Consider the following 24944-nt stretch of genomic DNA (forward strand, 5'->3'; position numbering starts at 1 on the left):
GGAAGGGCAGCCTCCAATGAAGGAAACCACCTATGCCAAAAACATGGTATCCATCCACAGACAGCTGTTTCGGGGTATTGACCCTCAGTGTGGAGTAGGAAACTGGCTAGTAGGTGCAATGCCTAGTAAAGGACTGTGAAAAATGAGGATGAATGAACTAACGGAGATCAACATCCAACACTGCGGAGACACCATCACATGTTTCTCAACGCAATGATTCTAGAGCAATGCCCCCATCCCTTATGGGAAATATGCAAAAACATGCAAAACACAAGCTGCGGAGACACCATCATGTGTTTGTCGACGCAAGCAATGACTAGCCAGGTCTTTCCCCGGGAAGGAACAACCACGGGAAGGGCAGCTTTCCGGGGAAAGACCTGGCTAGTCATTGCTTGCGTTGAGAAACACGTGATGGTGTCTCCGCGGCTTGTGTTTTGCATGTTTTATACATATTTCCCATAAGTGATGGGGCATTGCTCTAGAATCATTGCATTGAGAAACATGTGATAGTGTCTCCGCAGTGTTGGATGTTGGTCTCCATGAGTTCATTCATCCTCATTTTGCTGCCATACTTGGACTGAGAGCATCATTGTCAGCCTCCTAAAATCTCTAGGGAGATTCAAATTCTCCACAATACTATATATACACCTTGTTTTACAGTGCTATATTGCTGGTGGTATTTTGGGTACATTTTCCCAAAAATGAGGAAGTATGGTGGAAGAAGCCATGAACGTGGGCGGGGGGTTGCCAGCTGGTACTGATGGTGGTGGTGCATCTGCTAGTAGTGGCAAAAGCACAATAGCACCTAAGGCAGGAGGTGTTGAGCCTGCATCATTGTCTGGCTCCATAAGGCCTCAAAGACTCCCTTTTCTGGGAGTAGGTAAACCGCTTTTAAAGCCGGCGCTTCAGGAACAAGTTTTTGCTTGCATTGCTGAGACAGCCTCTAGCTCTATCGCCTCCTCTTCTGAAGTTTCAAAAAATAAAAGCACTGAGTCGTCAGTGGAGGCTCCTGCTCAGGAACAACCCCTTTTCTTGTGACCTTCATCCCCACCAAAAGTGAATGGTGCAGCAGGCCACACTTCACATTAGTCCATGTAGCTCTTTCTATCATACCATGCCTGGGTTATCAAGTCAAATCGTGAATTCCCCAGTTCAACATGAATCTGACACGGAGTGTGGGTCGCCAGCCAGGGCAGTGGGGTTAATCGGTATCGGGCCGGTGTCTCAGAGGGATGTGTCACGGTGGTGGTGGTGACCTGGTCCGTGGCCCTGGGCGTCCATGCAAAGGGGTGTATAACGTTTGTAGGTGAATGATAAGTGACGCCACCTGTGGTTTCTGATCAGATTGACCAGCGCTGCAGCTTCGCTTCCCTGGGACAGATGTTGTGGTGCAGCTAAGATCTAGAAGCCCTGCACAGGTAGGGCCGTAGTCGCAGGGCAGATGTAAGTGTTGGTAGATGGTGTGCAGTGCAGGATGTAGTAAAGCCGTGCGCCAGGCGCAGGAGAAAGATGACAGACACAGTTGTGCAGTTCCTTTACCTCTACTTGGTAAGTGCCGTCCAGGACCCAGAGTACAGATGGAGAAGGCGTTGGTCAGCCTGGAAGCAAATTAGAAATTCTCTCTCTGCAGATAGGTAGTGTGGCCTCTGTTCTAGCGCTTATCTGAGGTACTCACAGTACTGAGTTCACTGAAGTTCCCCCTGTTGACTCTCTTTTGGAACTTTCTAGTATGGCAGGCAGCCGTAGCTTTTTCCTTCTGGCTCACACACGTCGCTGCTGGGGCCTCCGAGCCTTAGTTGGGAACAGAGCATTTACAGCTGCTACTTCCTTTGGTTGTTGCTGCAGGACCGTCAGTGTCCCTACAAACTCAGAGACCGGAATCCAGACCATGCGCTCCAGCTAGGAGTGAGCCTTAACTCTGCTCATCCTCCAGCTCCCCTTCTAACGTCCACACACTTCCCCTTCACAGACTGCCCTAACTTCCCTCCTCCCGACCATAGAGAGCAGCTCCTCAGCAGTCAGGTTCAGAGCTCTCCCTGCTGGCCTGGAGTGGGAAATGTGTTGTGTGTTGGTTTAACTGCTAGAGAGATCCTTCATTTCTCCCAAGCATGACATCACACTCCCTAGGTGGAAGGTAATGCCACTGTGGCGACCGTACTCCGGGGGGTGCCACAAGTGCACTGATGCCCAGCACCTGCTAGATGATTCTGCTGGTACATTGACCCAGACCACTACATTCCCCTCGCACTCTACACAGCCAGAATCTGACCCTGATAAAACTCAGATTCCCCTTGCCGCATACTATATCACCTTACACGGTGACAAAGAGGAAGGTGCAGATGAAAGTGCAGGTTCCTTGAGCAGGTGGGGGGGCATACTCATGGGAAACAGCACTGGCACAGGGCCCCTCATAGTACGCAAAAGTGTCTCTGCTGGTGGGAGGGCCCACCTGCAGTCAGACACACCACCATACTTTGAGGGGCCCTGTGCCATCGCCAACGAGTGGTCCCTCCTGCTTGCTCAGGATTACAGCACTTGCAAAGTTGAAATACTTGCCTCTCCCTGCTCCACCGCCGTGATATCTTCCGTGTTTCCTGACAGTAACATTCTGGTCAGAGAGCGCGAAGACATCTCATCTGCATGCCCTCTGCCTACACAGTCCAAGGGCAGAGAGATGGAAGATGGGGACGACTAGGAGTCCAGAGTATAGGGATTCCCTAGCGAGGTGACTTTTAAGTTTTAAAGGTTGGGAGCAATTTTTGGGGAGCACTATACTCTGGAGAATGATATATGGGGCCCACCATACACTGGAGCATTGCAAAGGTGGACATCAGACACTGGAGCAGCATTTACAGGGCCCATTATTCACTGGAGCATTAGAAAATTTCAGCCCATTATATATGGAGCATTATTTGGGCCCATAAGACACTGGAGCTTCATCCATGGGGACCAACATATACTGTAGGTAGCATTATGTGGAGCTCATCATATACTGTATCGAACATTACATGGGACCAATGATTCTATATGGAGAAATATATGGGCCTCATTACTCTGTATGGTGCACTATGCGGTGGCCATAATACTGTATGGAGTAATATACTGTCCGTTTTTGGAGCTATTGGAGAATTTAAAATGGATATCAGTCATGTGATGTAAGAAGTGAAGTATTTTTCATTGTACTATACCGCCATTTCTCTGCTGTATCAGAGGATCATGAATTGTGGCATGTGTTAAAGGAGCCCATTGATACTCTTTGGCCCTGGGCCCACGAAAATCTGGAGCCAGCCCTACCCCCCCCACAACTTTAGCCAAATAACCCCCAGTTTTCAATTCCTAACTATTATAAAGTAAATTAAGGTTGACAAGCTTAAGTAATAAGAATTGATGTTTTTGGCATTAAAATGGGTACTGTAGGTGTGTTTCCTGTCCTCCACTCACTGCCGACTTTTCTTCCCCATTGACCTGCATTGGGTTTCATGTTTCAGTCGGCCTTCGACTTGTCACGATAATCGGCCAATTGCGTTCAACCCGACTTTTGCGAAAGTCGGGTTTCATGAAACACAACTCAACCCGAAAAAAGGCAAAGTCGCTCATCTCTAATCTACAGCATTCGAAAATGCTGTAGATAAGCGCCCGATCCGACCTGAAAGCTAAGAAAAAATAAGTTTTATTATACTCACCTACAGGGCGGTCCAGTCCGACGGGTGTTGCAGATCCGAGTCCGGTGCCTCCCATCTTCTTGCATCATGGCTCCCCAGCACCTCGCTCCTGTACAGGCATACTTATCTGCCCCGTTGAAGGCAAAGCAAAGTACTGCAGTGCACAGGCGATGGACTTCACTGACCTTTCCCAACACCTGCACCCTGCAGTGCTTTGCTCTTCCCTCAATGGTGCAAATAAGTTTGCCTGTACAGGAGCGCGGTGCTGGGGAGCCATGACACAAGCAGGAAGGAGGCGATCATAAGAAGATGGGAGGTGCCGGACCTGTGATACCCATTGGCCTGCATCACCCCCTGGGTGAGTATGATAATGAGAAAATTAACTTTCAGGTTGGATCGGGGGCAGCCGCATCTTATATCAGCCAAACCTGGTGACAAGTTCCCTTTAAGCTTGTCAATAAAAAAAAAAAAAAAAAAAAAAAAAAAAAAAAAAAAAAAAAAACACAATTTAAACTAATTTAAACTATTCACATTCTTTAAGTTGACAATCCTACTCCTCAATTGACATGAAAGTCACTGGGGAAAAAAAAAAAAAAAAATCTATACAAGCTGTCAAATATAAAGTTTCTTGACAGGTGAAAAAAATCCATTGTAAATTTAATTTTAAAAATACCAACACTTCTCAACTAATTGTAATACATACAAGGTATACTATACTGAAATTTTTAGTGTTCCACTATAAATGATGTCACTTCATTTAATTGTAGCTATACAGCAATGTATATGGTTCATTTATCTTCTAGAGACCCATTCTTCAGAAACACTTTAAATCAAAAACAGGATCATCTCAGGGGACAGAAAAGTGAAAACATTCTCCCCTCATTAAAAATATATATATATATATATATATATATATATATATATATATATATATATATATATATATATATTGCATCTTGGACCAAGACAGACAGGAATAAGGACCATAAAAAGGCATAAACACAGCAATAGTCCCTAAGATAAAATTTTAATAGAATACAAAGCAAAATTGATTTAAAAGATGGTATGAAATAAAATGCACATTAAAACTTCCCAGAAAGGCTTTTTGGCGATTGAGGGGGCTAGTGACAGCCACAAGCTTTAACCACCATGTTTCTATATTTCTTTAAGAGAACATTGGAGTTGTCATCAAAATACAAGACTGGTATTCCTTGAAGTTCTGTAGGGGTACAGCATGGTTTTGGAACAATTTCTGGATAAATAAAGTGAACTAGAGTTTGGACAATTGCGTGATTAGTGGCATTCATGTAAGAGTTCAGTGGAAAAGCACATTCGCCATCACAGTAAAAAGCAGCGTAACCTTCTGGAGCAATGATCCAATCTTGCCAACCAAGATCCCGGAAACTTACATATAGCTCACGCTTCTGGCACGGCTGTTTTAAGAAACGTTGTTCGTCAAAAGGATTATTCATGGAGCGCTCTGTAATATTGCCTAATGGGTAGTCTTTAATTCCCATGGCTTGGTCTTGATCCCAATGTCCACTAGTAGATCTTGCACTACGGAGGTGAATAGTTTTAGATTTAAAGAACGCCACTATAAATGGCTGCTTTTCTTGAGAACCACTTGGGTCCAATAAACCTACAAATCTTGGCTGTATGCTTTTGTTACCCATTGTCTCAACCATCAATTGTAGACCAAGATTGTAGTTTGGATTTACAATCCAAGCATTACTAGTTTCAGTAACATCAAATGTCAACCACCCAATGTCTGATCCACAGATGATCTGAGTATCAAGCTTAAGCAACTTATTTGTGTATCCTTGAATCACCTGATAGACACTTAACTGGTATGTTTCGTTATAGGGGATTTGATCTTTATAAATCCTTAGCTCAGCTGCCATCAGCTGTTCCCCAACAGGTATGTCTACAAGATCAAATCTCAGTTCTTTATGGTAGCATTGATGACAAACTTCAGTATCATTCTCAAACAAATTGGCAAAGCTCATAACTAGATCAGCATGAGCAAGAAGGTGTGTTTCCTGGTGACCAACAAGTGATGGTCCATCATCCATGTGAACATGTTTAAAGAAAGAAAAAGTTTGTTCTTCTTGGACATTCATTGAATTGTACAAATCAATCATAAACATTGGAGCAGATGTATCTCTCTCATGCAACTGGGGTTTTGGTCGATGTGACAGTCCCAAAACAGATAAAATTTCTTTTTGGATCTCTCGGCGTTCACGGCCTCTTAACTTTCTTTGCGCAAAACTGGAATGAATACCATGTTCCAGTATTGGGTCTGCCGTTACTAGCTTTAACAAAATTAGGACAAAAAATATATCCTTGGTAAAGATTCTTCTGTTAGATGCGGTGAATATCATTTCCACAGAATCTTACTGCAAAACACGGAAAAATGTTTTAATAAAGTTACATATACTACAACATTTGAGACCATGAATGAAAAGACAAAATTTAAATTGAATAGATGCTAACAAAAGAAAGTTAATACAATTGTTATATCCACTTTGTGAGAATATTAGACTACTTAGAGCTATCTTTAAAGGTGTCCCTTTAGTTCCAATTTATTAGAATATGATCTGTGCCCCATCACCACCAAGAGTTTAACTTTGCAAATGTACCACCAAACACATTGACATTTCACATACTTGGAAGATTGCAATCTTCAAATGGATTTTTTTTTATTTAGGAATATCAGGATAACCTGAAACATTATATACACAGTATATAATATATATACACAAGTATATCAGAGGGCAATACAGAGATCTCTCCAATGAACTGTTTGTACCAAGGACTGTGACTAGAACAAGGGGGCATTCTCTTCGTTTGGAGGAAAGAATTTTTGCACCAGCATAGAAGAGGGTTCTTCACGGTAAGAGCAGTGAGGCTCTGGAATTCTCTTCCTGAGGAAGTGGTGATGGCCAACTCACTGAATGAATTTAAGAAAGGAATGGATGCTTTTCATGTGAGTAACAGTATAGAAGGTTACGAATAACATAATATTATAGGTAAATGGTTGACCCAGCTTAGGGGAAGGAATTTTTTTCCCTATGGAGAAAATTGGCTTCTACTCTGTGGGTTTTTTGCCTTCCCCAGGATCAACAATGCAGAACAGCTGCACTAAAAATAGGGTGAACTAGATGGACATATGGTCTTCCTTCAGCCTTCAAAACTATGTTACTATGTTACGTATGCAATTATGCTGCAATGGCTGGCGCCTGCCTTCAGAAGGTTTATTTTTTCCAATATTTATATAATAATTTAAACTAGAAGACCGGTCAGTGAGGGATCAGTGACCTGTCAGCAGTCTGCATTATGAATACCTAATCAGAGCACCATATTAAGCCTCCACAGGCCTCCCCGGAGCACAAGCCTATCATTAATTCAAAACTGAAAATAAAAAGGAGATTAAAAAAACAACCACAAAACAGATTTCATCAACCAAGGTATCATTGTAATCAGTATAACTGCACCAACCTTACACTGTCTGTAGGATACTGTGCATAATCCTACTGACAGGTTCCCTTTAAGCTGAAGGAGATTATTTTTGTCATTGTATAACATTGAGTGGTCTAAGAAAAATGGAATAATATTTTTGTTCATACAATGCGAGTAAAGAACAAAATGCGCTGGTGGAAGAGTTTCCCAACAACTTCTTTGTAGTGGAAATGATTACCCCCTCTGTGCAGCATATGTTTGCATGAAATATTCTAAGAATTCTTCAGCTTTCAATTGCTAATTCTGCAAGTAGTTTCTCAACATTGACACTAGCTGTTCCTCCTGCTGATGCATTGCTCACAATGCTTTGTCAGGAAACGTTAGATTGCTGCGGAAAAAAATGCATTGTTGAAATAAAATTCTGCAAAGCAAACCAGAGCGTGAGCCCCAGGAACATTATCCGGGCTTCAGCACTTTTTGTGCCTCTGCATTTTTACATAAGCATCTGTTGTCTTGAACTGAAAATGTGAGTTCGTAGCCACAATACTGCCTTTATGACAAAGTTGAAAACACAAACATCTGTTCACACAATATTAGGGGGAAAGCCTTATCAAACTGCTAATCTGCGAGCCTGGAATTGTCCCGTATTCAGCACAAGTATTTAAACATTGCATCTCATTAAAATAAACTTCTCTTCAGTTTGGGTGGGATGGATCACGGTGGTGATTTTTTTCTGCCTCAGTTTCTATTAATCTGAACTCTTAAAATAAGTCTTTACTTAATTTTATGCTTTACCAATCTCCTTGATCTACAGTACAAGAATCTGAAACATTTTATAAAATTTAGTCAAATCTATAATATGTCTATTCATTGCTCCATAGTATTTAAGATCAACTTCATGAAACATGGTCCCTTCAAATCTGTATGTCAGAATGATATACTATTGGAGATGGAAGAATCAGTTTGCAAAACTCAACATTCACAGTCAGATGAGAGGAAAATATGTTTTCAAGAGTTTGCTGTTCTCTAGATACTACTGCTAGATTTGATAATTATACTGGATTCACAATTTCTTGCAATTTTTGTTGCATTTGGTGGCACCTAAGCCAAGCTTGGATAATAACTAATAGTTAAAAGGCCTTCTTCAACCAAAATGAGATGTTAATTTACATCAGATTTTTCCACTGTAGTTTTGGAAACTTCAAACATTTTTTTTTTTTTTTTTTTAATTTTGTGGCATTTGGAATGAAGCACATTTTATATTTTCCCTTACAGACTTAAAACGTCCATCTGGCAACTGTACTTTTGGGTATGAAAAAAAAAAAAAAAAATACCCTACTTTAAATTTTATTTTTTAAAATGCAAGAGGCACATTTGCACAAACTTTAGATAGTTTCTAGCCATACTATTTTTCTCACAGAAGCATTTCCTCAGACAACGGCCTCATACATGAGACGGTGGGCCCAACTGTCGAAATAGGCTACTGTGGTTTAATATGTTTTTTGGGGGGCCTTAAGGGCACATGAGGATTTTTCCACACGAGTAGCAGTAAGGTGAATGAGATTAAGAAATTCTATTCACATGCTGAGGGGGGGGAAATGATGAACCATGGGGGATTTGAAATCCACATTTGCAATGCAAAAGGTAAAAAGTGAAACCAATCAGAACCATTTGCACAACCTAATACAACTAACGATTTCACTGCAGTATAGCACTAGGGATATACAATCACTACTTGAAGGATGGCAATTCCAGAGACCTGACACCAACTATTTGCCATGCCATCACAAAATAATGACAAATTTCCAATAAAGCAGTTGAATAGTCATATATTACTTTATCAAAACAATAATCCATCATTACAAGCCAAAATAGTAAAGTCCATTTGCTAGAAAGTTTGAATTTATCATGTTATATATCCAAGTCCTTTCATGGTCTTTTTCTGATACAGGAGCCATTCAAGAGAGGACATCAAATTAAATAGTATTTTTTCCCTGTCATTAGAGTGAGTTTTTATAATATGCTTCATATTTATAATTAGTTATTTAGTAGTTGTATAAATCCCCATTTATGATTCTCTGTACTTGGTAACCTTTGGCAGTCAGTATATAAATACCAGGAAACAGATCTCCAGCAGAATCAGTGTTATGGATTTGAGTAGGTGTCCCCCAGAATCAACTTTGAACTCCTGTCAGGACAAAGGCTAGTTTCACACTTTCATTGGGCAGAGCTGCTGACGGCTGCATACATCCTCCGTTAAGCCCCACCCACACTGCCGCACCTCTTCCATTCAGCTCTGCCTACGTTGGCATGCGCCTTGCATACCCATCTTTAACATCGTGCAGGTAGGCCATGCAAATGTATGCGGATGCCTCTGCACGTGTCATTTTGATGCTGCGCCGACCGCAACAATATGCAACATGTTGTGTTTGACACAGTTCGGCGCAGCATCAAAACTACCGGTGATGTCACTGAGGCTGCGCAGAGTCCCCGGCTGACCTGAGGTGAACTCAAGAGCATGGGAAAAAGTTCAGAAACTTTCCCACACTAATCAGTTCATCTCCGGTCAGCCAGGTCCGCCTGCGTAGACGTGATTTCATTCATTCTTCAGTGGTTTACAGTAGGGCCGGTAGCATTAGCACCGCTCCCTGGTGTAAACTAGTTAACCCCTTGTGATGGATTGCAGAGGGGGACCTGACTGAATGGCAGAGAGATGTGTCACACCTCCTTGTGGGATGCAGGCCTAGTATCTCGGAGGGTGGTTCAGTCACGGTGACTCCATTGGCTCTAACAATCCCTATACTAGGTGGCAATTATAAAAGGGGGAGCTTATGGATATATGAGACTGATGGTTACGTTGATACCTGCAAGGTATGAGGCCGCGGAGGAAAGAAGCATACACCGGAGGATCTGTGCAAACTTGAAAGATGAATTTTACTGAAGGCTTGAAACAATTCTTATGTTTTTCCATAAAACAGTCATGGATAACAGATACAATTTTCCTTAAGCATGGTGTTAGTCAAAGCTTTTTCTCGGTCCCTGCCTTGGGAAGATGGCAGCAACTTTTCATATAACTAACTGTGCTGCGTGAAGGGGGAGGATTAGCTGACCTTAATCAGATCGGAGTACCTGGATAATCTGCTGTGCAGCTCATTCGCTTGTCTCAGCACTTTGTTGCTGTAAACGCGGGGCACTCAAAAAAAAAAAAAAAAAAAAAAAGATGTTTTGTATTACCCGCTAGATGAGGAGCCTCAATTTCCTACCTCCTCTCACCACCAAGACCGCAGGTAACAACATGTTTTCAGTCTCCCACACCACCTCCAACTGCCACTTATTTTCCAATCAGAAAAACAAGTTGTAATGCCAAACTAAGGCAGAAGAGGGCAGCATAGTACTACAAGTTGTAATGCCAAACTAAGGCAGAAAAGGGCAGCATAAGTAATTTACATCCTCCCAAGGCAAAACAGAAAACCGTTGACACCAATGCGATCATATATTAATAATGGTTTTTCTGGTCACTACATATGTATATTGTTGTTTTTTTATTTTATTTTTTTTTTACAGGAGAACAAGGGATTCAGTTGGATTGGCAGCATAATACATTTGGTCAAAAACTAATTTCAATAATTAATGTGTTTTTTAACCCTTTACTACTATAGGATTAATAATGGAGAGGAGTCTTATTGACACCTCTCCATTATTAATCCAGCTTAATGTCATCTTTCAATAGCAAGGCGACATTAACCCCTTATTAACCCATGAGCCACTGCTAAAGGCAATGGGAATAGAGAGGCTAAGTGCCGGAAGAGGCACATCTTACAGATGAGCCTTTTCTTGGGTGGCTACAGGCAGATTTTTTTTTTTTTAGCCGGGGGGGGGGGGGGGTTGGCAATAACAATAATGATGGTCCCTCTCTAGGCTATTAATATCTGCCCTCACTCACTGGCTTTCCCTCTAGCAGAGAAAATTGCACGGGAGCCCACGCAAATTTTTTTCTGGGATTATAGCCTTAAATTTAACCCCTAGAGTTCCAATTTTTTCCTAACAGAAACTAATAAATTTAGTAAACACTGACATATATAAAACATTTTGATATGACATGGTTTACTATTTGTAAGCCATGTGTCATATCATGTCGGGTTCTGTAATGATTTTACCGAAGCCGGCAATTGATTTAGCGGCTACTATGCTATGTAGAACACTATGAAATATATTAGTGAGATATATATATATATATATTTATTCTAGGCTAGGTGTATATATCTATTCTATTTTAACTTGTCAGTGTGATTTTACTGTATCACGTACTGAATTGCCGGCTTTTGTTAAAGGACACTGGTGCGTATTTCTCGCAAGTCACACGTCTGGTCCATGTATAATCTGTATTTTTCTCGCCCCCATAGACTAGCATTGGCTTTTTATTGGCGTAATATGGTGCAAATCTCAGCATGCTGCGATATTCTCAGCAAGTATAATAGGGCAGAGACAAAAATAAATAAAATCGGCTGATAGGAGCTGCCCCATAGATTAACATTAGGACGAGTTCAAAGCGTTTTTTTTGCTCATAGCACTCGTCCATATTTCTCACTAGTGTGACTCTGGCCTAATAGGAAGTAGAGTGGAATTTACTGATTGGATTAAATCCACTAAAAAGAATTCAACCATTTCAGTTTGACCAAGCCTTCAGTTTTTGGCAGGACATAATGACCATCTGATGGATATGGGGAACCACCCAACTCTCTTCTGACAAATTAAGTTGGTGGGAAAATGGATCAGGCAGTTAAAAACAAAGTTCAATTTTAGTTTTTTTATCAGACCACATTACATGTCTCCAAAAATTAAGGTCTTTGGTCCTATGTGCATTTGCAAACAAACTAGTGTTTTTTTTTTGGTTCTTTTGGAGTAATGGCTTCTTCCTGGCAGATTGGCTTTTTATCCCATTTTGATTCAGCACTCATTTCACTGTGGATATTGACACAATGTTACCAACAAGCTTTCGCCATCATCTTTACAATGTCTTTTGTCCTTAGGTTGACACTTATGTGTCGGACCAAAGCGCTTTCATCTCTGGGACACAGAACCAGTCTCCTTCCTGAGCGGTATGATATCTGGACTCTCCCATTTTGTTTGTACATTAGTATAATTGTTTGTACAGATGAACAAGGCACCTTCTGGTATCTTGAAATTGTACCCAAGGATGAGCCAAACTTGTAGACTTGAGCAAGTCCACAATTCTCTCCCTGATATCTTGGCTGATTTCTTGAGATTCTCCCATGATGCTACTCAAAGACGCAGTTTGTTTCAGGTGTGCATTAAACTACATCCATGTGTGTCTCTAATTTACACAGATCATGTTAAAAAAAAAAAAGAAAAAAGACACATGAATTGCTAATAGGCATAGTAATCTTAATTTATGTAAACTTTTGACTTAGCAGTAAATAATAAAAATGCCTTAAAAAAACCTCTCATTATTCTGGCATTTGTCAAATAATTATGGCAATCCTAAATGATGTAAAACGGGAAAGGTTTATGTCAGATATTGAGAAAAATATGCACATGCATGGGCGACTTCAACATCCCCATTGACACTTCCACCCCAGCTGCCTCTAATCTTCTATCGCTCACAGCTTCCCTTGACCTCACTCAATGGTCCTCTGCGGCCACTCACAAAGATGGTCACACGCTGGACCTTATCTTCACCCTTCTCTATTCCCTCACTAATCTCAATAACTCACCCCTCCCCCTGTCTGACCACAACCTACTGACATTCTCTTCCCTCTCCTCTCCTACTGCGCAACCCCCGCTCCATAAACTCGCTCACCCTCGCAGGAATCTCAAACACCTCAATTTACAATCACTCTGAGTCCCTTCTCCCTCTTACAGACAAAGCTTCCCTTCACGACACAGATGCTGTGGCCACTTTTTATAACACCACAATAACAGCAACACTTGATTCGGCTACCCCCCTCACGCAGAGCAAAACTCGTACAATCAACAGGCAGCCCTGGCTGACCAAAGAACTGAGACTGGTTTCCAGGGCCGCTGAGCGGAGATGGAAAAGAACCCATTCTGAGCACTTCAGCGCATACAAGCAGTCCCTTGCCAGCTTTAAGTCGACGCTCTCTGCTGCTAAGCAAACTTACTTCGCATCTCTCAATCCTCCCTGTCTCACAACCCTAAACAACTCAACACTTTCAATTCTCTACTCCGTCCCACAGCACCTCCTCCCCCTCCTCTCATTTCTGCTGAAGACTTTGCCTTCATTTTTAAGCAGAAGATCGACAAGATCAGACAAAACTTTGGCCCGCAGCCCCCAATGCTCCTCTTAGCTGCTCAGCCCTGTTCTGCAAAAGTCAGCTTCTCCACCATGACAGAAGATCAGCTCTCCACCCTTCTGTCAAGATCACACCTCACCACTTGTGCCCTTTATCCACTCCCGTCTCACCTCATCCCTAACACACCTCTTCAACCTTTCACTTACAAATGGTGTCTTTCCCTTATCCTTCAAACATGCCTCAATCACACCCATCCTCAAAAAGCCCTCCCTTGATCCATCCTCTGTGTCTAACTATCGCCCGATATTTCTTCTCCCTTACGCCTCAAAACTACAGGAACAGCATGTATATCTTGAACTGTCCTCCCACCTCTCCTCCTGTTCCCTCTTTGATCTGTTACAATCTGGCTTCCGACCGCATCACTCAGCTGAAACTGCCCTAACTAAAGTCACTAGCGACTTACTAGCTGCTAAGAGCAAGTGACACTACTCTGTCCTCCTTCTCCTGGACCTGTCCTCTGCCTTCAACACCATAGACCATTCCCTCCTGTTACAGACTCTCATCTCTTGGTATCACAGACTTGGCCCTATCCTGGATCTCATCATGTCTAACAGACCGAACATTTAGTGTCTCCCTCTCACACACCACCTCCTCACCTCGCCCCCTGTCTGTTAGTGTTCCTCAAGGCTCTGTCTGTTGTGAGTTCACTTCCCCTTCACCGTCGATGTCTGATGAACTCCCTCTTCTGGTGAAGGAAGGTAGTAAGGCTGATTACCAAACACCTGATCTTGTAGATGATGACTGGGTAACAGGAACTTCTGACTGGATATAAGGCAGCCGACACCCTTCTGAGTCGCTGGTGATTTCTCTGCTGGATTCTTTGAGACCAGTCTGATTCCTGCTTCCCAAAGATAAGTTTTTGCTCTGCTTTAGTACTTATTAGTTTTGTTTACCTCGTTTTTTTGCAGTTCAGCTATCCCCGGTCGTGGGTGTGCCGAGTTCCATTTTTGTCTCTTTGCTCTGTCTTCAGAATTTACCCGAGTGCTGATAGTCATTTTGAAGTCCTAGCGACTTCAGGGCCTGTTTTTCCTATCAGACGGTTGGGACATTTTTTGGTAGGGTTTTTTGCGGATTGCAGACAGCAGCTTTTCTATCCTGTCCTTTTTAGTTAGCTAGGGTCCCATCGTTTGCTCAACCTATCTTTTTGTCTGTGTTAGTGTTTTCATCTTGTTTCACCGTCATATGTTGGGGGCTGCCTATTGCTTTGGGGTCTGCTCTGGGGCAGTTTAGAGTTCGCCTTTCTTTCTTTAGGCCTATTTAGTTCTCCGGCTGTGATCGAGGGGTCTAGGGCATCGTAGGAACCCCCCACAGCTACTGTTAGTTGTTGTGGATAGGATCAGGGGTCTGCAATCCGATAGCTACCAACCTCTCTGGTTTTCTGGACTTAGCTTGTATTTTTGTTTTTTTCCTCCTTCGGTGACTCATTCATAACATCTGTCCTAGGACCCCTATTATTCTCCATCTACACCTTTGGCTTGGGACAACTCATAGAATCCTACGGTTTGCAGTATCACCTCTATGCCAATGACACACAGATCTACCTATCTGGACCCAACATCGCCTCCTTACTGACTGAAATCCCACAATGTCAGTCTGCTATCTCAGCCTTCTTCTCTGCTCACTTTCTCAAACTGAACATGGACAAAACAGAATTCATCATCTTTCCCCCCCATCTAACTCTACCCCTCCACCAGACCTATCCATCAATGTCAATGGCTGCTTTCTTTCCCCAGTCCCGCACGCTCGGTGCCTTAGGGTGATCCTCGACTCTGCGCTCTTTCAAACCACATATCCAAGCCCTCGCCTCCGCCTGCCGCCTCAACCTCAAAAATATTTCCCGGATCCGCTCATTCCTCAACCACGAAGCCACAAAAACACTAGTGCATGCTCTTATCTCCCACCTCGACTACTGCAACCTCCTACTCTCTGGCCTCCCTTCTAGCACTCTAGCTCCTCTCCAGTCCATCCTACACTCTGCTGCCTGACTAATCCACCTGTCTCCCCCCTATGCGAGGCCCTTCTGTTGTGAGTTCATTCTCTGGTTCACCAGTTGGGAGTTCCCCTTCCAGACTCCCTCTGGTGGTGACAGGAGGTGGTGAGCCTGGTTTGATCGATGGAGGTCTGCCACCAGAGAATGAGGATGACGATTGGACCTCAGGATTCTCAGATTGGATTTAAGACAGCCGACGCCCTACTCAGTTGCTGGTGATTCCTTCTGGCTTGTCAGCTCTTGGTTTTCAGCTCTGTTCCAGTCATCTAAAGCCAAGTTTTTCTGCTAATGTTCACACTGGATTTTGTTGGTCTGTTCAGTTTTTTGTGTCATCAGCCAGCCCCGGCTGGAGGCTGTGCTGAATTTCCACTCTTATTTATGAGTATTTTGCCCCTTACTAGTTCGGTCTCATTTTGCTCTGTCTCAGAATATTTCAGAGTGCTGATATAGTGGGAGAAGTCTAGTGACTTCAGGGTTAATTTTGTCAAGTGTTGGACATGATTTTTGTAGGGTTTTTTGCAGGTTGCATTCAGTGTCATTCCTTTCCTGTCTAGTTAGTTTGGGCCCCATCGTTTGCTCAGCCTATTTTCCTGCCTGTGTTTGTGCCTTCATCTTGTTTCACCGTCAATACATGTGTGGGGGCTATCTATTCCTTTGGGGTCTGCTCTGGGGCAGTTAGTGTTCCTTTTTCTTGCTTTAGGTTTATTTAGTCCTCTGGCCGTGACGAGGCGTCTAGGAACATCGTAGGCACGCTCCACGGCTACTGCTAGTTGTGTGGTAAGATCAGGGATCTGCAATTTGCATAGTTACCAACCTCTCTGGCTTTCTGTGACTTAGCTTGTTTTGCTTTTTTCTCCTCGGTGACCCATTCATAACACCCTTCACTGGCTTCCTATTGCCCAGAGGATCCAATTCAAAACCCTAGCCATGACATACAAAGCCATCCACAACCTGTCTCCTCCATACATCTGTGACATGGCCTCTAGGTACTTACCCGAATGCAACCTTCGATCATCTCAAGATCTCCTTCTCTACTCCCCCTTATCTCTCCTTCCCACAACCGTATACAAGACTTCTCCCGTGCTTCCCCCATACTCTGGAACTCTCTGCTGCAACACATCAGACTCTCACCATCAACGGAAACCTTCAAGAAGAACCTGAAGACCCACCTGTTCAGACAAGCCTGCAGTGATCCTTGGTCTACTGAACCACCGTACGACCTGCTCTACCCTCTCCTACTGTATCCTCACCCATCCGTGTAGACTGTGAGCCCTCGCGGACAGGGTCCCCTCTCCTTATGTACTTGTGTGTCCCTTGTCTTACACATGTTTATTATATATTTGTCTATATTTCCCCTTTTCACATGTAAAGCGCCATGGAATAAATGGCGCTATATAAGTATAATAATATGTGTATTATATAGTAAAACAAAAAAAGTGGTTTGGTACCGTGTTAGCCAGTAGAAAAAAAATATATATAAAAAGTGGTCTCAGTAAGAGAAACAAAATAGGAATCTTGTGGGTATGATACCTTTTACAGTTGTGGCCAAAAGTATTGACCTCTGCAATTCTGTCAGATAATACTCAGTTTCTTCCTGAAAATGATTGCAAACACATTTGGTATTATCTTCATTTAATTTGTCTTAAATGAAAGAACACAAAAGAGAATGAAGCAAAACATTGATCATTTCACACAAAACTCCAAAAATGGGCCAGACAAAAGTATTGGCACCCTCAGCCTAATACTTGGTTGCACAACCTTTAGCCAAAATAACTGCAACCAACCGCTTCCGGTAACCATCAATGAGTTTCTCACAATGCTCTGCTGGAATTTTAGACCATTCTTCTTTGGCAAACTGCTCCAGGTCCCTGATATTTGAAGCGTGCCTTCTCCAAACTGCCATTTTTAGATCTCTCCACAGGTGTTCTATGGGATTCAGGCCTGGACTTATTGCTGGCCACCTTAGAAGTCTCCAGTGCTTTTTGAAGTGTGTTTTGGGTCATTGTCCTGCTGGAAGACCCATGACCTCTGAGGGAGACCCAGCTTTCTCACACTGGGCCCTACATTATGCTGCAAAATTTGTTGGTAGTCTTCAGACTTCATTATGCCATGCACACGGTCAAGCAAAGCAACCTCAAAACATTAGGGAACCTCCGCCATGTTTGACTGTAGGGACCATGTTCTTTTCTTTGAATGCCTCTTTTTTCCCTGTAAACTCTATGTTGAGACCTTTGCCCAAAAAGCTCTACTTTTGTCTCATCTGACCAGAGAACATTCTTCCAAAACATTTTTAGGCTTTTTCAGTAAGTTTTGGCAAACTCCAGCCTGGCTTTTTTATGTCTCGGGGTAAGAAGTGGGGTCTTCCTGGGTCTCCTACCATACAGTCCCTTTTCATTCAGACGCAGATGGAAAGTACGGGTTGACACTGTTGTACCCTCGGACTGCAGGGCAGCTTGAACTTGCTTGGATGTTAGTCGAGGTTCTTTATCCAACATCCGCACAATCTTGCGTTGAAATCTCTTGTCAATTTTTCTTTTCCGTCCACATCTAGGGAGGCTAGCCACAGTGCCATGGGCTTTAAACTTCTTGATGACACTGTGCACGGTAGACACAGGAACATTCAGGTCTTTGGAGATGGACTTGTAGCCTTGAGATTGCTCATGCTTCCTCACAATTTGGTTTCTCAAGTCCTCAGGTCTTCTTTCTTTTCTCCATGCTCAATGTGGTACACACAAGGACACAGGACAGAGGTTGAGTGAACTTTAATCCATGTCAACTGGCTGCAAGTGTGATTTAGTTATTGCCAACTCCTGTGAGGTGCCACAGGTAAGTTACAGGTGCTGTTAAATACACAAATTAGAGAAGCATCACATGATTTTTCGAACAGTGACAATACTTTTGTCCACCCTCTTTTTTATGTTTGGTGTGGAATTATATCCAATTTGGCTTTAGGACAATTCTTTTTGTGTTTTTTCATTTAAGACAAATTAAATGAAGATAATAATACCAAAGAATGTGTGTTTGCAATCATTTTCAGGAAGAAACTGAGTATTATCTGACAGACTTGCAGGGGTGTCAATACTTTTGGCCACAACTGTAATGGCTAACAAATAGTAGTAAATGATGTTACAAGGCAAGCTTTCGGGACTGCTTACGTCCCTTCATCAGGCTTATAAGCAGCCATATATCTTAGTATCTGAAACACCACAGCATTTCAGAGACAAACATATGGCTGTGACCATACAGCTAGAGGCTAGTAAATGCTTTTTATATGCACAGTTTGGCCAACATGTATCACCTGTCAGGTTCATTTTAGGTCAGTCTAGTTTTACAGTGCCTGACTACCAAACAGTATTAAAAACATGCCTAAAATTTATTTTTTTGTTTTTAAGACTGACATTTTGTATACCAGCCTAGGACCTCTGCAGTAAGGGGAGCCCAATTCATTAGGAGGTGAATGCCACTTAATGAATTAGGCACACCTTACAACTGTACCTGACCAGAAGTGTTACTCCAGTCATGAACTGGAGTTTGTTTCTGGCAAGCATTTAAATCACTGAAGTGGTGTAAATTTTGATGGATTAGATGGCCTATTTTCGTGAAACTGGCTTGGACAGGCACTCCGTCCATTTTGATTTAGCTGACCAATATTGTACTACTTATTGAAGTGTTTTATGCCAGAATGCCGGCATAAGGAGTATGTTGAAGACCTCCATGCTTATTACGGAACTCGCCTGAAGCCTTGCCTGTGGTGAGGCTTCAATGGAGACCATGATTTTCACTATATGCATCAATCCTAAAGGAATTTCTGTATACAGCAGAAGCCAGATGATCACAGGTTTTACCCCCCCCATTAAAAAACAAAAAAATACATATGTGGTATTACCATGTGCATGAACATCCAGTCAAAATATAAAAATTAATCCAGTAGGCTAACATCCTAAATGGAAAAAAAAAAAAAAATGTGAGAATGCCAAAATTGTTTTTTTTGGTTGCTGCAATAATACAAAAAAATACTGTGACAAGCAATCAAGACCTCATATCTATCCCAAAATAGCATCACTAATGTAAAAAGGTCTCACCCTGCAAAAAAAAAAAAAAAAAAAAAAAAAAAAAAAAAAAAAAAAAGGCCCGCAACCCCCTCTATTTTGCCATTTTGTTTTTTGTTCTTTTCAAAACTTGATCTTTCCCTTGCGAAAATAAAAAACAAAATATAAAGACATGTTTGGAATCACCGTAGTTTTTTTTTTCCTCCTCTTCACAATTTCAAGGCACTTTTTTTCTCCCAATGTGGTAAAATGAATGGTGCCATTCAAAAGCACACCAAATACTGCAATCATACAGAGATCAGAATACAGTGCATGGACCGGCCGTAGCTGTCGCAGAATAATAATAATAATAAATCTTTATATAGCGTCAACATATTCCGCAGCGCTTTACAGTTTAACGGTTTCAAAGCACAAGTCATAAGCATGAAAGCCTCATTTCTACGCAGCAGTTATTCTCGGGATGGGAGATGCACCAGCCAGTCTGATCTCTAATATTTATGAAACCATCTGACTGCGCCCTTAGGCTAAGTTCCCATAATGAGCTTTTGATGTTGTACATTTTCTGCACTTAAGTTGCATTAGGCTACTTTCACACTAGCGTTTTTTTTTCGCTGCGTGCGCAGTCCAAACGCATACTAAAAACACATCAAGCGTTTTGCATGCGTTTGCTTATTTTATGCGCATGCGTTTTAACCAGTTTGTTGCCATGTGAACTCTTAAAACGCATGCGTTTTTAAACGCTGACGTGCGCATGTCCATGCGCACGCCAGCATTCCCATAGACTGATGATTTTTTTTTTGCACATTATTTGCGCATGTGTTTTTTTGACACAGGTTGGGCATACAAAAAATGCAACAGGGTGCGTCCAGTGCGCCTAGGTGCACACTGGAAAAGACGCATGCGCACAAAAACGCTTACAAACGCTAGACCATACGTAACCCACGTTAAACATAGGGGTGCATTGCGCATGTACATGCACAATGCGCTAAAAACGCTACTTTGAAACCAGCCTTACTTCTGTTTTTTTCATTGCATTTTCAGTGTGTTTATTGGTGTTTTGACTCATTAGTAAGTCATATTTTAATCCCTTAAAAGGGAATCTGTCACCCCTTTTTTGAGATATCATATATTGATATTCAATTGTGTGTTACCCAAGTATTGTAGTCATATTTTTCCCCCCTGTCCCCGCACCTTTGATGCATAAATACCTTTGTTATCGCTCTTCAAATTTATGGAAATCGCCACGGTCCGGTCCGATGCTTATTCTCCCCCCCGCCCCTGTCTTGCTCTGCATATTTTGTTATAGTAAGACTTGCATTCATGTACGTAGCATGTCAGCGGCTGCGCATTGAAAAGACCATTCGTGCTTGCGCAGTATGCTTTGCCCAACTGTGGGCAAAGCACATGATCGCTACTGTGCATGAATTTTTCCCAGCATCAAGCAAGCCAAGGTGGGGGGAGAATAAGCCACGCCCATTGGACCAGACCGTGGCAATTTCCATTAGTCTGAAGAGTGATCAAGATATTTAAGCATCAAAGGTGAGAGGACAGGGGGAAAAAAAATATGACTACAATACTTAGGTAACACACAATTGAATGATATCATTATAGGATCTCTCAAAAATGATACATATTAAAATGGCGGTTGTTAAGGGTACTTAATCTCTCATTGCTGTTTTAAAACGGTCATGGGGAATAAGGGAATAGAGTCACCGAGCGGTGGCAATTCCCGCGATGTCAGCTGAACATGACAGCTAACACCCTGCAACCCCTTAAAAACACCGCCGTCAATAGTGGGATTTAAGTTATTGCAAGGCGGTCACAAGACCCCCTTAGTAACTATTGGACCCCGACGATGATAATCGCAGGTCCTGATGGTTACCATGGTACTTTAAGATCATGTGATCACCCCATGGTATGGTAATCTGAGAGATCCAGCAATAGGCCGGGGTCACTTGTGAGTGCAATGCGAGAAACTCGCGCATCAATACTCGTGACTGGAGTGTGCGTCTGCATATATTTCTATGCAGCTGAACGGTCCAGTCCCAAGTGCCGGTGGCAGTAACAGGTATCGATGCTCGAGTTTCTCGCATTGCACTCGCAAGTGTGACCCTTGCCTTACGCAGAGTCTCACAAGCAGTGTCCGTGAGACACTTATTGCTCTTGTGCACTGTTGTACACAAGTTCAGCAGTGTATGAGACAACTGATCAATATAAATTTATACATATCCCACAGTGGAACTAAGTAAAAATAAATAAATAAAAAAAGCAAATTTGCACACAAATTACTTTGGTATCACCGTGTCATGAACGGCCCACTCTATAAGACTGGCACATTTATTAAGTTTGTTAAACATCGTAAAAAAAAAAAAAAAAAAAGTATAAATGAAAATGCCAAATTGTCCCGAAACACCCCCCCCCCCCCACCCCCACACACACACACACACACACACTAATATAGCCCATTTGGCAAGAAAAAAAAAAATGTTTTTAGTCTGCAAGAAGATTATATATATACACACACACATAAATTTTATTTCTATAGCGCCGACATATTCCGCAGCACTTTACATTTCAGAGGGGACTTGTACAGACAATAGACATTACAGCATAACAATAATCACATGGATTATAACAAATACCAAGAGGAATGAGGGCCCTGCTCGCAAGCTTACAGTCTATGAGGAAAGAGGGAGACACGAAAGGTGGGTGGTAACAGTTGCCCTGATTGTATGGACCAGCCATAATGTTAAGTGTGTAACAGTACAGACACAGAGGGCTAATGGATGCATAAAGCATGTGGGAACATGATGCGGGGAACCTGGTTATGATAAAACTTATTGCTGTGCCACACAGGGATAGATTAGGTTAATGTGTTGAGGCGATAGGCCAGTCTGAATAAATGCGTTTTCAGGGCACGCTTAAAATTTTGGGGATTGGGGACTAATCGTATTGACCTGGGAAGTGCATTCCAAAGAATTGGCACAGCACATGTAAAGTCTTGGACACGGGAGTGGGAGGTTCTGATTATTGAGGATGCTAACCTCAGGTCATCAGCAGAGCGGATATATAGTATCACAGTAATTGTACCGAACCGATAAACGAAGAAAAGAGTAAAAATAAAAACAAATAACAATTGCTGGGTTTTGCTCAGTGTCTGAAAAACCTGAATGAAAAATAAAAATATGTATGTGGTGTTGATGGATTTCAATGGACTTTATTGGCAAGTCTTTGGGGATAGCATAGGACAGATATTGCGCCTTATAGATTGGAAACAAAAAGCTATCTTTAAAATGAACGTGTGTATAGGTCAATTAAACTATGGGACCATGTGCTGGCCATGAAAAGAAAAAAGCAAAAGAAAAAACCCACACACACAACACATGGATGCGTATAATAATTTGGAAGAGTTGTGCTAAACTCCCCTTGGACTCAGTGAATTCAAAACATTAAACAGGTCTGACCAAATGTGAGTGAATTACACCATGCAATATATATATTGTAATGTACTGTATATATGGAATATGCACAGAGTATTCAGAAAGATGGATGAAATATACAAGGGAGATATACTTACAGGTTTATCCAAGCTGCTTTAGTGCCGAGTGTTGCAAAGTCCCAGGAAAAGCCAAGCCTTCAGAAAATAAGTATTGTGACTGCTAACAGTCTGAAGGAACAAGCCAGTTTGCTGCAACTCCTTCAAAAGCAAATCCTTTGAATTAAAACACAATTGGCATAAACTCTTTTAGAAGGTGGCTCTCTCCTGAGTCTTCACACCTGAATATTCTAATGACTTATTAGCATGAGAATGTTAGAAAAGTGATTGGATGGAAGGATAGGATGAAATGATATAATGCTCCACTATAACATAGACTATAAAGAACCCAAACATGGGTTGGTTTATTCTACATCTAAGAAATGATCAGTGGAAAAATCCAGACTAATACATCATCTTCAGAATGGGTTTGTGGCATGTGATCAGGTAGAATGGAGAGGTTGGAGGAGGTGCAGCATGGACACACCTATGTATCATTAACATGTGAAAGAAACCACAGTGTGGCCCATGGATTTAAGGAAGTTACACAAAACAGTAATCTTTGAAATTCAAATGATTTGGGGAAATTCTCATTAAATATCACTATGGGGGGCATTTTCCATAGTATGACCAGGGTAACTTCTTGTGCTGCTATTTGTTTTCAACTTATGTTGTTAGTTTTTCTATAAGTACATTTTTTGCACATTAGGCAACATAAATTTAAGATGGCACTCACATCTACGTTATTCAAGTCGTCAGTGTTAATCTGCAAGTTTTTTGTCAAACTGGAATCAGGTTGAGGAAAATAACGCAGCATGGTGCGTATTGCTCCTTATAACGGGCAAGACTCACCAATCCAAGTCTTTTCTAATGGTTCCCCTGCGAATTTACTGTACTTGGCTGAAAGGTCGGGTTTCCTTTGAGATGGGTGAGAAAAATTGGATGGTACATGCATGGTCTGTGTGCTGTGCATTTTTTTTTCTCACCCTCCTTGACTTGCATTGCTGAGTCTCGGCCATTTTACACTACCATACGCAACATGCTGCGAGTTTTTTCCACAACACAAATCCAGGTGAGGAAAAACTTGCAGGCAAACACTGCCTAATTGAATAACATTGGTGCGAGTGCACTGCGACTTTTTTTTCCCCCTCACATTGCACTTGCCGATTTTATATGCAGATGTGAGCGCAGCCTAAAGGTACTGTCACACTTAGCGATGTACCAGCGATCCCGACCAGCGATATGACGCGGTCAGGATCGCTGGTGCATCGCTAAGTGGTCGCTAGTGAGCTGCCACACAGGCAGATCTCACCAGCGACATCGCTGGGGACGGGGGTCGCTACTTACCTGTCACACCAGGCGATCCTGCGTCCTCCCGCCCGGCTCCACGCTCGTCGCTCGTCTCTCCACAGGAAGCGCCGCAGGAAGCTGACGACGAGAAACGGTCCTGAACGTTCTCGCACGATCAGCGATTACCAGCGGGGGAGCCGGTCGTAGGTAAGTATCAGACACAGAGATATCGCTAGCAATATCGCTATAACGTCACAAGTTATAGCAATATTGCTAGCGATATCACTTAGTGTGACAGGCCCTTAAGGCGTAAGCTGCTCAGCGATTTTGACCATTGCTCAGGTCACACAGCCAAAGATTGATATGTGGAACTGCAGACACTGCTACATGACATCGCATTGTGGACCAAAAGGGCCTCTAGGGTGCCGTTACTGCTTCCATCAAGTCATGAAAAACATGGCTGGGTCTGACTTTTTTGCGACTTGCTTGTCACTTTTTTGGTACAGGAGCGGGCATTATAACGCCATTTGCCTGTATTATGCTACCATTGTCTTGTGTAGTTCCAGTCTAATACCTCGCTCCCACTTGCGTAACAAAAAAATTGCATTGCACTTGCACTAATGT

The 24944-nt window shown here is 42.4% G+C and overlaps 1 protein-coding gene across 1 annotated transcript; it reads right to left on the bottom strand.

Annotated features, from left to right (window-relative positions):
- Positions 1 to 4670: 4670 nt before the first annotated feature.
- Positions 4671 to 23498, bottom strand: LOC141098934 (bone morphogenetic protein 7-like). The gene is made up of 2 exons (XM_073586950.1): positions 23073 to 23498; positions 4671 to 6058 (listed from the first exon to the last, which is right to left on the bottom strand). Exon 2 carries the CDS (start codon positions 6041 to 6043, stop codon positions 4784 to 4786), a length of 1260 nt encoding a protein of 419 aa, XP_073443051.1. The 5' UTR covers positions 6044 to 6058; positions 23073 to 23498; the 3' UTR covers positions 4671 to 4783.
- Between the last annotated feature and the right edge of the window lie 1446 nt (positions 23499 to 24944).

The sequence above is a fragment of the Dendrobates tinctorius genome, unplaced genomic scaffold, assembly GCF_039654945.1.
Source record: "Dendrobates tinctorius isolate UK_male_01 unplaced genomic scaffold, ASM3965494v1 ptg000097l, whole genome shotgun sequence".
NCBI classification, from domain to species: Eukaryota; Metazoa; Chordata; class Amphibia; order Anura; family Dendrobatidae; genus Dendrobates; species Dendrobates tinctorius.